This window comes from Rhinolophus sinicus, linkage group LG06 (assembly GCF_036562045.2).
Source record: "Rhinolophus sinicus isolate RSC01 linkage group LG06, ASM3656204v1, whole genome shotgun sequence".
Taxonomy (NCBI): Eukaryota; Metazoa; Chordata; class Mammalia; order Chiroptera; family Rhinolophidae; genus Rhinolophus; species Rhinolophus sinicus.
This window is the reverse complement of record NC_133756.1, coordinates 125,175,468-125,189,378: the sequence shown is the minus strand read 5'-3', so window position 1 is coordinate 125,189,378 and position 13,911 is coordinate 125,175,468. Positions and strand designations below refer to the sequence as shown.

The 13,911-nt window shown below is 39.6% G+C and overlaps 1 protein-coding gene and 1 long non-coding RNA gene across 5 annotated transcripts in view; one reads left to right on the top strand and one right to left on the bottom strand.

Annotated features, from left to right (window-relative positions):
* Positions 1-13,911, top strand: part of TMEM41B (transmembrane protein 41B) — a 36,917-nt gene that overhangs the window by 627 nt on the left and 22,379 nt on the right. The window contains exons 1-2 of one of the 4 annotated variants that reach the window (XM_019728837.2): positions 11,647-11,791; positions 11,910-12,035. In XM_019728837.2, the coding sequence (XP_019584396.2) occupies positions 11,915-12,035 (121 nt within the window). In that variant the 5' untranslated portion in view covers positions 11,647-11,791; positions 11,910-11,914. The other 3 variants (XM_019728857.2, XM_074335972.1, XM_019728848.2) reach the window with 3 other exon arrangements.
* On the bottom strand, positions 10,066-11,566 carry LOC141572231 (uncharacterized). The gene is made up of 3 exons (XR_012497507.1): positions 11,269-11,566; positions 10,873-11,083; positions 10,066-10,346 (listed from the first exon to the last, which is right to left on the bottom strand). It is a non-coding gene; the product is annotated as an uncharacterized LOC141572231 (long non-coding RNA).

The window sequence follows — 13,911 nt, the reverse complement described above, 5'->3', positions numbered from 1 at the left end:
GTAAAGTTAGGTTATTGATTTACTTTGCTACTCCCATTATTACTTATGTAAGTTTTATTATTTTATTTTTAAAATCATGCAGAATAATTTACTTTTTGCAGTACTGTTCTGTGAGTTTTAACAAATATACATAATCAGCTGGATAGATAACAACTACTTATTCTATTAATTACTGAGATAAGTAGTGGAATCTCTAATTATAATGACTTGTGTATTTATTTCTTTTAGAATTGTTGCTAGTAGTACAGAGAAATGTTTTCTTGAACCACTTGAGAGTGAATTGTTGATATATGTATAATTACTCTTTTTCCTTGTGTAATTGATTAATATTTTATGATAGATATTTTGAAACTATGTAAATATTCTGTTTTCATCAAACTTTATTCATCGATTTAAAAATACAGATTCATGATTTTATTATTTTATTCAAGGGGTTATAGTCTTTAATATTATTATATATTTTGCAGCTCAAATTATACCTGATTTGGCCATTGAAGCCTCTTCAATCTGTCTCTTGAGTCCTTTCGATATGTCCATGTCATTCTTTGAGCACTTACTTGTTTCTTGCATTAGATAATCCAGACTCATCTTGTATTTTTCCATGTTCCAACCAACCCTGTGATCAGTCATTTCTCTAAGAAATGGAGAATATTATTTAGAACCAAGATCTTGACACTAAACATATTCATTGTTCTTGGGGTGTTACTGACCCCGGGCCCTTTTAGTGGGTACTCATTTACATTTATATTCCTTCCAACATCTATCTATCTATCTATCTATCTATCTATCTATCTATCTATCTATCAATCATCTATTGAAAACCATGATTTCACAGTGACACTTTTAATTTCAATCCAATATCACAAGTTTCATTCTACTTTTCTCTCTTTCAAGTTTCTAACTCTAATGAGGGTAATAAAATCTGGGTTTACATTATCCCTAATATTACTACTTTTTTTTTTAAGAGGACTTTATTGGGGAACAGTGTGTATTTCCAGGACTTTTTTTTTTATTGGATAACAGTAGTGTGTTTTTCCCAGGACTCATCAGCTCCATCCAAGTCATGGTGCTGTCCTTTCAATCTTAGTTGTGGACGGCGCAGCTCAGCTCCAGGTCCAGTCACCGTTGTTAGTTGCAGGGGGCGCAGCCCACCATCCCTTGAGCGAGTCGAACTGGCTAACTTGTGGTTGAGAGCACACACCGCAACCAACTGAGCCATCTGGCCACCCAGGAGCTCAGCTGCAGCTCATTGACTTCATTCTAGTTGTGGAGGGCGCAGCTCGCTGGCCCATGTGGAAATCAAACTGGCAGCCCCGTTGCCCAGAGTTCCCTCTCTAACCAACTGAGCCACTTGTCTGCCCCACTACTTATTTTTTAGTCAATCTACCAGTTTGTAACCAATCCCTTATTGCTGCACCCTTTCTCGAAGGCAGATGCCCACCTTATCCCACTTGAACTCCAATACCTTGCACCAAGTTGCATTATACAGATGTCCTTTTTACCTAGTTTTGACTCTGGGCTAATGCCATCATTGCCCCCTGTGTGGACTCTCTTCACCCTCCTCTGGATTTGAAACCTGCTTTGAGCTACCCCTGTTAGGTCTCTGAATGTTAGATACCTTGACTTAATGTTAGGTCTCTGAATGTTAGGTCTCAGAGACCTTGACTTACAGACAGTGCCATGTCTGCAAGAAAACAACAAAATGTCTGTAGGCCTGCACCTGCAGACAGAGCCAAACTTGGGATAACAGAAAACGCCATAAAACAGCTACTGGCATACAGGCAGTCAGCATTTTCTGTTGAAACAATGCTACCCTGTCAGCACAGCCCCCATAAAACCCTCCTCACCCCCTCCTTCCAGGCTGCAAGTCTCCTTTAGACATGCAGCCTGGGCTGTAGCCATCTTTTGCTCTGCCTGATAAGACTTTTGTCTCTTACAATAAAAACTTTCTTAGCTTGCCTGACCATGCGTGTTCCTTTACCAGCCAAGCTATCAACACATCCGAAGGGATATCCTTGTTACCTGGTGTGCAGAAAAGTGTTAATATAGCAGGTCTGAGACTCCTCTTCTTAGAAGAGCTTGCTTGCAATGTTGGCCCTTGGCTGGCATCTTGTAACTTGGATTTCAGGAGGGTTCCCACCATTCCCATTCGGATAAGAATGGCCCACTTTGCCCAAACCGTTTGTATAAATCATATGATTTATGTTGAACAACTGCTTTCCTTGTGGGAATCTGAAATTTTGGTACATGTTAGGCATACAGTGCTTATGTGACCAGCTGCCAATAAAACTTTGGGCACTGAGTCTCTAATTGAGCTTCCTTGGTAGATAGCATTTCACATATGTTGTCACAATTTGTTGCAGGAGGAATTCAGTATGTTCTGTGTGATTCCTCCAGGAGAAAACTCTTAGAAACTTCTATCTGGTTTCCTTTGGACTTTGCCCCATGTGCCTTTCCCTTTGCTGATTTTGGTTTCTATCATTTTGCTGTAATAAATCATAGCCATGAGCATATAACTATTTACTGAGTCCTGCTAGTTAATCATTGAACCTGGGGGTGGTCTTGTGGACCTCTGACATACCTTGCTTGGGCTCTGAAACCCCACATTGGGCTGTGTCTTCTTTCTCCCCACTCTGCTTGAGTTTTAAGCCCCTCTGCTGAGCTAGTCGCCTCATTCTGCCTGGGCTCTGACACTCTACATCAGGCAGGTCTCCCCACTTCAGGGATGCTGTCCTCCCACCACTTATTTCGTTTTTAGCTATTGTGACTAAAGCTGCTATGAATATATGTGTATAAGTCATTTTTGTGAACATGTATTTCCTTTTTTTTTTTTTTTTAGGTCCAGCACTTTATTGGTAATGTTCAGCTATGGTTTTTAATTAAAGTTTATTGGGGTGACAATTGTTAGGAAAGTTACATAGATTTCAGGTGTACAATTCTGTAACACATCATCTATATATCACATTGTGTGTTCACCACCCAGAGTCAGTTCTCTTTCCATCACTACATATTTGAGAACATGTATTTTCAATCCTTGTAGGTAAATTCAATGGCACTACTGGGTCATTAAGTAGGTGTTTGTTTAGTTTTATAAGAAACTGCCAAACCTTTTCCCAGAGCGGTCATACCATTAATACTCCCACCAATAATGTATGATTATCAATTATCCTCTAAAAATTATATAATGAGGAAAAAAGTGTTTTATAGTTACCCACATTTACCATTTTGGGTGCTCTTCATTCCTCTGTAGATCTACATTTCCTTCAATAATCTTACGAGTATATTCCATATCTGCTGATAACAAATCTCTCCACTTTTGTTTATCTGAAATGCCTTTATTTCACATTTATATCTGAAGATATTTCTGCTGAATTTAAAACTCTCAGTTCACAGTTTTTTTCTTTAAGCCTTTAAAAAAGTTCCATTTTTGCTTATTTGCATATACATATATATATATACATATATATGTATATATATATATATATATATATATATATTTGTTGTTATTGTTCTTCCCCTGAATGAAATGTATCTTTTCCCCTAAACTCCCTATGGCTGTTCCAAAACTTTTCTGTTTATTTTTGGCTGTCAGTATCATTATGATATGCCTAAGTGTGTTTATGTTTATCCTGCTTGGGGCTCAATACTATTTTAAAATTTTGCCATTATTTCTTCATATACTTCAAATAACCTAATTTTTTCTCTTCTTTCTTTCTGAAATTAAGTAGACATGTGTTAAACTCTTCCTTTTCCTCTCTGTAGTGTCTAATCTATTGTTAAGCCCATCTAGTAAAATTTTCATTTCAGACATTGTATTTTTCAGTTCCAGAATTTCTATTTTGTTCTGTTTTATGGGTTAAATTTTTTTTATTGCTATTTCTTATTTGCCACCTTATTATGTTCATCGTTTCCTTTATTCATAATAGCTTTTGAAGGAGACCAAAAGTTTTGCCTTTTGGGATACTGATTTTTAAGCTGGTTGTTTAAAAAAGACTCAGAAAGACAGTTTGACCCTCCCTCTCGTTTCCTGCCTAAAAGATTCAGAGGGAAAAAAAAACTGCTTCACGAAGGGAACCTTAGCAAAATCACCTTAGCATCTGACAAGATTCTGAGGAATTTGTTTACTAAACATCCCCTACCCCCAAATTTAACTTCTCACGTGTGTTCTGCTCTTCCTCGATTACCTGTAAATCGCTTTTTCTCACTTTTGAAATCTAAGATCCTGTCCCTCCCCACTTCTCCTTTGTCCAAAATAACATATATAACCAATTTTACCTTACTGTTTTTGGAATTTTCATGCTTATGTGAATTCCCCATGCACACATATTAAAATTTTTATTTTCTCCTGTTGATCTGTCTCTGTTAATTTGATTATTAGCCCAGCTAGAAGAACTTAGAAAGTGGAAGGAAAAGCATTATTTTTTTAGCCCCCACACTTTTTTTTTTTTTAAGTCATTTCTAGGTCTCCCTCTATTGATTGATTTTTTTTCTTCTGATTATGGCTTCTTTGAATGCCTAGTAGTTTAGAGTGCATGTTGAACATTGTGGATTCATGCTACAGAACATCTTGATTTTATTTTCTCTTTTAAAAAATTGAGCTCTGATCAATGTTGAGCTTTGTTCTGGCACACAGTTAATTTATTTATGCATCAAATTAATCCTTTTGAATCTTGTTTTTTATTTTATTAGTGTGTGTCTAAAGCAGCTTTTCCTCTAGGGTTAAATTAGCCCTAATACTAAGGATTTGTCTTTCTGGGGTATTTTCTGAATGCCCAACGTGGCCAGCAAGTTTTCTCCACTCTGGTTGATTGGAAATTTAATGTCTTCCAGGCCCCTGTAAATGCTGGAATCTCCATTCAGTTTATAACTTTCCAGTACTTGGTATTTCCCTAGCATTTATTCTTTGCTCCACTTCAAATAGTCTTACCCTGGCTTGTGCAGATTTTCAACCAAAGACCCAAAGAGACTCCTATACAACTATCTAGAGTGTCTTTTTTGTTCTTCTCTGGTAAACTGTCCTGCAAATTCCAGCCAAATTGATAGCCTTGAACTCCAACCCCTTTCTCCTTGGCTGAGTAACACCTTTGTGCTCTCTTTGGGCTACCCCTCCCTTTGCTGTGGTCCAGAAAGTGACTCTACGCAGAAAGCAATGAGGCTCCTGAGGCTCACCTTATTTATTAATCCTTTCTCTCAAGGATGACAGTCCTTGACTGACTATTCAATACCTGAAAACAGTTGTTTCAGATAGTTTGTCCAGTTTTCTAGTTGTTTGCAGTGGGAAGGCTGGTCTGGTACCAATTACTTTGTCATGGCTAGACAGGGAAGTCTCAAATTGGCTTTGGGTTTTGTATTACAGTTTAGGAGGCTTTCCCAGTGGTTTCTCGTGGGGAGGGTGAATAGTGTATTGGAAGGAAGGATGGGGTCTTCTGGGTTTTGGTAATGTTCTATTTCTTGATTTGGGGACTCCCATGGTTGAGCTGTGAATATGTCTTCCCTATTCCAATATTGATTTTAGATTCTCAAAAAGGCTTCTCAGCTTTTATTAGATAAATATTTTGCTATGATTGCGCAAAGGCTATGCTTCCAGGGCCTGTGAGTCAGAATTAAAAGTAGAAAAAAACTGTGTTTGCTCTAGGGATTAGAAGGAGAAAAAAAAAAAAAAAAAAGGAGCTAACAATAAGAGGGAAGAACAGAAACATCTAAAGGAATTTATTAGTTGTCTCCCTGTCTCTCTTCAAACAATTCATAAACTCTACATTGTTCATTATTGTTTAGGGGAGTGGATTTGTTTTTGAGTGTGATAAAATGCTAAACTCTGATTTAAGGTTGCACAAGGGTGAAACTAGAGGCTTCCCTATACATTATGCTAAGAAAAGTCTTTTTACTTCAAGATAATAAAAACATTTTTTTCTATTTTATCTTCTAGTACTTTCATAGTTTTGCTTGTTAATTTTAAAGTTTTAGTATCATCTAATAATTAATTTTGTAGATAGTATATGACAGGAATCTGACTGAAAAAAATTAGACAATTTTCTCAGTAGCATTTATTATCTTTTTTTTCTGATTTAAAATGCTACCTTTATCATATACTAACCCCCATAATTACAGGGGTCTATTTGATCTCATTTATTTGCCTACTTTTTTTCCTGCCTCAGTACATCCCCGTTTCAATGATTATAGCTTTATAAATTTTTTATGTCTGCTAGTACAGGTCTACCATCCTCAGTCTTCTGTTTTCAAAAAGTATCAGTATTTTTAACATCAGATTGTTTCAGTCTCTGCTGAGCGACAGACTTGTATATTTAACCAGTGATCATATGCATTTACAGGCATTCTGAAAGGCATTCATTGTACAAAAACATATTGAGAAAAGACAGTGTGCCAGATCACTAAAGGGTGCTTATAGTCTGGTGGCAGATAAGTATACAATTAAAACATAACAAGATAATTTCTAAAATAGAGGAGAGGAAGTACCTATTAAGACTGGTATCCTTAAGGCAACTTTTCAAAGGTAAGCAATAATTGATTATACAAAAACACCGGGGAGAAGATATTTAAGGCACAGGGATAACTATTACAAAGGCACAGCAGCACAAATGAGTATGTATGGCACGCTAAGGGTACTACGTGTTGTCAGAATGGTTTCTTTTATTTATTTGTTTATTTATGTTGGCTTCAGAGTGAGCTAGACCATTTGAGCCTGTGTCAAATCAAGAAGGGCTTCAAGATTGTCTCCTGGAAACCACTCTAGTGGTAATGTGAAAAACTGCTTAGAGGTGAGTGAGAAGAGAGATCATAAAATCTGAATGAGGAGGGTAAGGAGATTGCGATCTGACTAGACCCAGTGTTTGGATATGGGTGTGAAGACAAGAAGGAATTCATTCATTCATTTATTCAACAAGTTGAATTTAATGAATGTTAAATGAGAATTCTTAGGTTTATGGCTTGAGCAAGAGAGGAGCTGATGGTGCCATCTCCCAAGATTGGGAATACAAGGAGTGGATAAAATTTAGGAGGTAAGATATTGCTTTCAGATTTGGATGTCCTGAGTTTGAGGTTGATAAGAAAAATAATCCTGAGATGTTCTAAATTAGAGTGGTGGAGAGTGACAGAAAGAGGCAGAACTGCTACTCTGTTAATAGCTGCTGACCAGCTAACAAAAGGCTTCTCACATTCCTCTCTTGCCTGTTGGAACTTCGGATTAATGTCCAGGTGGCTATTCCCAAATATTACTGTATCCAGGCGCCACGTAACTCCAGGAGCCACCACTTATAGATTACACGTGGACATTCCGAACTACTGCCCATAGCCAATCCACAGAAGAGGACATTTCTTTATCGGATTCTGCTATGCCAGAGCTGGCCCAGCTTCACCTTCTCCCACCCCTTTGCCTATAGCTCATGTAAATTCTTTCAGAGTACCTTTTCCCCCTTCCCCCTACTGGATGTATAAAAATGCTTGCAAACTGGGATAGTGGACATGTTGTCTTTTCTACCTAGTCATGATGCTGGTGGTTTAAATCCATGCCCCAAGACCGGTCTTCTTTTTGGTTAGCATTTTTGGCTCAATAAAACCTTACTTAAAAAAAGACTTCAGTTATGGGAATTAAAGATTTTTAGTTTAAAAAGGTGCTTGTGGTATACCCTGGAGGAAACATCTACTGAGTTTTATGTGCCATTCTGGTATTTGAGGTAAACATTTGTCATCTATGTATGTGTAAGTGATTATTGAAGTCATGGCCAAGATTGCCTAGAAAAAAGTTTGTCTGAGAAGAGAGTGGATCTCTGGAAGGAACACCAGCATTTAAGGGGTGGGAAAAAGAAGAGTGTTCTTCAAAAGGGTTTATTAACTGGTCAGAATTATCATGGAAACCATGAAGGAGGGAATAGTTAATGTATTAAGCAATGCAGAGAGGTAGCAATGATTAAAAACTGACCACTAAATCCAATGAAAAGAAGCTCACTGGTGATCTTAATGAGAGCAGTTTCAGCTGAGAAAAGGTGGTAGTCAGGAATTAAGTACGTATAGTTAGAGAATATCCAAAACGAAATTCAGTGTCTTTCCCTCCAATCTAACTCCTCTTCCTGTAATCTCTTAAATGCAAGTATCATGCGGGATCTCTGGTCCCGCTCCCCGCATAAGAACACAGGATATGGTGAGGCCAAAGAGGAACACCAACAGAGCCATGGATGCGGGGTTCATGCCACTATAGTTTTGCTGGTGGCTGGGTTGGAGATACAGGAAGTAGGCTCCACACGATGTGCAATCCACCAACCACTTTTCTGCCAACCAACCCATCCCCTAGCGTAGCCATGGCAGTTATATTAGTGGCTAATGGCTAACTGGTTACAGCTGATGGCCATCTACTACCCGAGCCAGCACCTTTCCACATGAGGTCTAGAGCCTGGAAACTGCTCTCCTGGCTCTGTCCTCACAGCAAGTATTCCCTTCAGCCTCCTAAGCCAGGAACTCTCTAAGTACCTAGCCTCTTCACTTTCACTAGTATCTTTGTCTAATTAGGGTATTAGTCCTCTAGATTCTACTTCCTTAACATTTCAAATATTCCAGAAGGGTAAATCCCAAATATGATGATTATCTATGGATGGTGGTATTAAAGATGATTTTTATGTTTTTCTGTCTTATAATTTGCTTTTTCAATACTTTTCTGGAATGACAATGTATGTATTTATGTAATTAAAGTAATAAATGTTTAAATAGTCTTTCTCATACATTATCTTGTATCTGATGTCATCTCTTTGCTTCCAGTCTACTACCCTGGCTCAAGCCAGGATTATTACAATAACCTCTTAGCTTCTCTTTCTGCTGCTAGTGTGGCACTCCTCCAATTCTGTCAGTGGGCAGTCAGAATAAGCTTTGTAAATACAAATCTTAATATGTCCCTCTCTAGTTAAAAGTTCTTCAATGGTTTCGGGTATCTTTGAGGGTTAAGTTCAAACTTCTAGCACTTTGTCATAAGGTCTTTGTTTTATCTGTTTCATCTCATTTCTTTCCATTGTCCTTCTCTTTGCTTGCAGCTTGTTCAAAAATAAACAGTAGCTTCCAGCCTTAGAAAAGCTTTCTTCCTTTCTTTGTTATTTCTCACTCATCCTTTAAATCAGTTTAAAAATCATTCTTCCTAGGAGAACTTCCCTGCATCCCCATTCTAATTTAGATACCCCTCTCTTTTGCCATTGCAATCCACACACCTCTCAGTGTTATCACACTGTATTAATGCGGTTAAATTTGTTGACTATTTAATTTTTTCTTCTGTGAATTGACTATTAATAGTTTTTGTCCACTTTCGTTTCGTGTTTTGCTTTTCTTATTGATTTGTCATAATTCTTATTTGTGTAGCAAATATTTTTTCTCAGTCTGTTCTTAGTGTTAGAGTTTATTTTCTGGTGTTTTTGTCATACTTCATTTTTAATTTTTCTGTGTAGTAAAATTTTAATATCTTGCTCTGGAACACCTCTACACTAAATATATAAATTTATTTGCTTATACGAGTCTATTTCTTCCAATATTTTTGTTTTTTGTAATTATCTCTTGGAATTGTCTTTGAATATGCATTGTCCACAATGTTCGTATCCCCATAAACATCATTTTCTATGGTTGAAAATTTATTCAACTAATTTATAGAATGCCCACTTAACTGCTGGGAGACACAATGATGAACACAGAGACAAGGCGCTTACCTTAATAGAGCCTACAATCTAGACGTAGAGGTAGAGAATAAACAAGTAAATAATCCAAATAATTATTGCTTTTATTTTTTTTCCTTTTTTATATCTAAACTATCTTTATTCTACCATGACAATTTTTTTTTTAAAGATTTTTTATTGGGGAAGGGGAACAGGACTTTATTGAGGAACAGTGTGTACTTTCAGGACTTTTTACCAAGTCAAGTTGTTGTCTTTTCAATCATAGTTGTGGAGGGTGCCGTTCAGCTTTAAGTTGTTGTCCTTTCAGTCTTAGTTGTGGAGGGCACAGCTCAGCTCCAGGTCCAGTTGCCGTTGCGAGTTGCGGGGGGGGGGGGGGGGGCGCAGCCCACCATCCATTGCGGGAGTCAAACCAGCAACCTTGTGGTTGAGAGGATGCGCTCCAACCAACTGAGCCATCCGGGAGCTCAGCGGCAGCTCAGCTCAAGGTGCTGTGTTCAATCTTAGTTACAGGGGGTGCTGCCCACCATCCCTTGTGGGTCTCGAGGAATTGAACTGGCAACCTTGTGGTTGAGAGCCCACTGGCCCATGTGGGAATCGAACCGGCAGCCTTCAGAGTTAGGAGCATGGAGCTCCAACCGCCTGATCCACCGGGCCGGCCCAAATAATTATTGCTTTTAATAACCACTATGAAGGAAATAAAATGAAGAACTGTTAGGTAGAAGTCAGAAAATGGAGGAGGAGGAAGAGTGAGGGGGTCCTAAAGAATAAGCTCATAAATAGCTTTAACTGCCTCCAGCCCCAGCATATGTTTTTACAGCACATGAGAAGAGGTGGTCTGGGGCAAGGTAAGGATGAGTCAACAGACCTCCACAAATCTCAGGAGGTCGCACCACTGTTTTCTGTCAAATCAATATGTAACTCCCTCACCCCACCCAGCAAACTGTAAGTTGTTGGTACTAGGGGACCAGAGGCCTAGGCCTCTCTCCCCTACCTTGTGTCTAGGCTGGTTCTCTTTCCTGAGAAGATAATCATTAATAAACCCTGCTTGCAAACTCATCAGCTTGCTGACTTTTGATTCTTCACTGCATTGGCAAGAACCGAGCCTCCCACAACAGAACTACCTCTTACAGTGGTCACCCAAAGGCCACTAGAAGTAGGCAGAGGACGCACACATAATACAGTTCCATTAAGTGGATCTCCCATAACTTACTTAAACATTTTTCTTTAGTGTTGGGTTTATAGATTGCTTCCACATTTACCATTATATTTATTAATGCAGAGCAACTCTCTCTGTTATTTCCAAGGAATAGTTTCCAAGGAATGTAATTATTGGACAGGAACAGTATTTTCACACACACTGCCAAGTTGCTTTCAAGAGGGAATTCCAGTAAACTCTCCAATGATGTAGACAGAATACTGCTCTGAGATAGGAATGGAAAAAGTTAATTGTCAAAAAAGGGCAGGTTTGGGCTTAGCAAAAAGCAAAGACAAATCTAATGAGCAGATCTGGGTTTACTCGTGAGGGGCTGCAGGGTGATGATAAAGGAAAGCTTTTGCTTGGGAACAAGAAAACCAGATTCTAAACCCATTTCTGCCACCCTATGACCTTGACGGGTTATAGCGCCTTCTTGAGCTTTTGTTTCCGAAAACTCGGTGGAAACTCGGCTCAGGTTTTAGGTTTTCCAACATCTTCAGACCCAGCATTCTCTAGCCCCTCCAATTTCAGGACAGTAGCTTGTGGAATTGGTGGAGAAACGAGTCGACTGAATCAGCACCCACCGACAAACGCCACTAATCACTCGCGGGCACTTCCGGCGACCGGGAGAGAGGGTTTGAGTCGCTGAAACTTCACTTCCGGATAATTAAAGCTGCGCATTAGACGTCTGGGTCCGCGAGTCACACCAGGTGACTCCAGAGCGGCGACTGCGCATGCTCCTCTCAGTCGCGAGGCGGGGCAGGGCACTGAATGGGGAGGGCCAGCACCCTGACTTGTCTGCTGTTTACTCCGCAGGCGCGAGCGCGCGAGGCTCCGGGGCGGTGCGGGGCGGTGCGGGGCGGCGCCTAGTGCTAGTGGGCACAGCAGGGCTCAGTCGAGCGTCGGTGTTATCGCGGGGCTGAGGTCGTCTCAGGTGAGGTGGTCACTCCGGAAGTGGCTGTAGCTGTGGCCCCCAGTGTGTTATAAGGAACTGGGGCGGAATTGTTAAGGTGGCGCAGCATCACCCCTTTCTCCCTGTCCATTCCCCCCAGCAGCCATGGCGAAAAGTAGACTTACCGAACGATCGCAGACTGGGGCACTCCGTACGACCCCAGCGGGGGACCGGGCAGTGGGGACGCAGAGTCCCACGGCGCCAGGCAGCGGAGACCACCTGAAGGGTGAGTGGATTTAGGGACCAGACCTGGGCCTGGCCCAGAGGCGGGAGTGTGTCGGTAGGGGCTCCGGAGGGGGAAGGACCCCAGCAGGTCCCGGGGTTTGCGGGGGTGGGGGTGGGTGGGGGAGAGTGGGGAGGGTGGAAGGCGTCCGTTGGCACCCAGCGGAGGGAGCAGAGAGAGTGGAGCACCTGGGCTTGGGCCGCTGCCCACCGCAAGGCCGGACACCAAGTAAGTGCGTCGTAAATGTTTTTTCAGTTGAATTCAGTTAAAAGGAATGACACTGGCATGTGGACACCCAGGGAGATTGTAAAGTTGATAATATCGAGGCTAGGCAGAGCTGTGAGGAACTTTAGCATTCGCTTTATTTTTGTGGATGAGGAAACTGAGGCCCAGAATGGATATGTGACTTGCACAAAGTGACAAAACCACATTAATCGAGTAGTAGGTAAAGAGCAGAGACTTAATTACGTCCAAGTGCAACTTCCAGGAGGCAGGAACACTTGGGTTTGAGTCCCTGCTTTACCATTTACTTATGACTTTGGACTTGTTATCTTTTAAAGCTCAACGTCTAAACTGTATAGTGGGGATGATGATAGTAATAGTATCAACTTAGTTTGGTGCGTGGATTACGTGAAATAATTCATGTAAAGGTTTTAGTGTAATGCTTGGCTTACATGAAGCGAAAACTAAATAAATGTTAGCAATTACTATTATAGCTAAGATCTCTTATTCTAAAAGCGTTTTCCACACTACATCATCCTGGCATTTCTCAGGGCTTTAAGTATTATTTTAAGAAAAAAAGTGTATCTAGAAATTAAATACTTTGATTCCATCTTGGCATAGAGTTTTCATTGCTTTTCAGCAGTTGAAATGATCAAGCTCTGTAGATGCTGTTAAAGCCCATTAACTTGAGGAGATCCTAACAAATGGCCGTTATGTTGTTTGCAGCTTACTGACACTAGTATGATCCACCACTAGTGACGGGTAAAGAGAAGGTCTTTTAAGAATGTCAAGCAACATTGTCACTACATTCAACAATAAAATACTGTGCACTTAACATTTATATGTATAAACATAATATGTTTAACATTCAGCTGAAGTACTTTTCAAATCATTTAAAACATTAAATGCAAAAAGAATGTCTAACTGAAAATGATATTTAATTTTCAATTAATTTAAAATGTCTCAGTTTACTTGGTTTTTTAAGCTTTATGTATGTGGGTATTTTCCCACCGTATAGACAGTAGAGCCAAATAACTTCAATAGCTCAGAAATGAATTGTTCTCAATGTATATAAATGCACTCTAAATTAAAGGAACGTTGTTTTAAAGATGGTACTGATGAGAGTAACAATAATCCAGGGGTTTCCTGAAAAAGTGTTTACCAGGTAGGGTATCCCTAAAGATTGTCATTTGATTTGTGATAACAGTCAGTTGACTTATTACTGGTTTTTGTTTTTTAAATCTAATGCTGTTCAGAAAATAAAACCTTGAAATCTCCAAAGTGCTTTTAAACTGTTTATCTTATTTTATCATATGCACAACACATTCAACAATTATTTTTATGATGTTGTCAAATGACTTCTGTGGACAACAAATAAATCTATAGGAAGGTAGAGGGGAGTAGATGTGAAGGCATGCCTTCATAGACAAGCAGGGTTTGGATAAATAGGTTTTAAATAAGAGAAGGGAATGGGATTCCGGGCAGGGTAATCAGTAGGCTTGAGGGTTAGAATGAATCTTTTATGTGTGAATAAAGAGTAACTCGTCAGGAGTGAAGGATTTTTGTTGGGTGGTGCGTAGTAAGAGATAAAGTTGGTCAAAATGGTGTGCTACGTAGTATAGAGGGCTTTAAAGTGCTAAGCAAAGGAAGTTTTTTG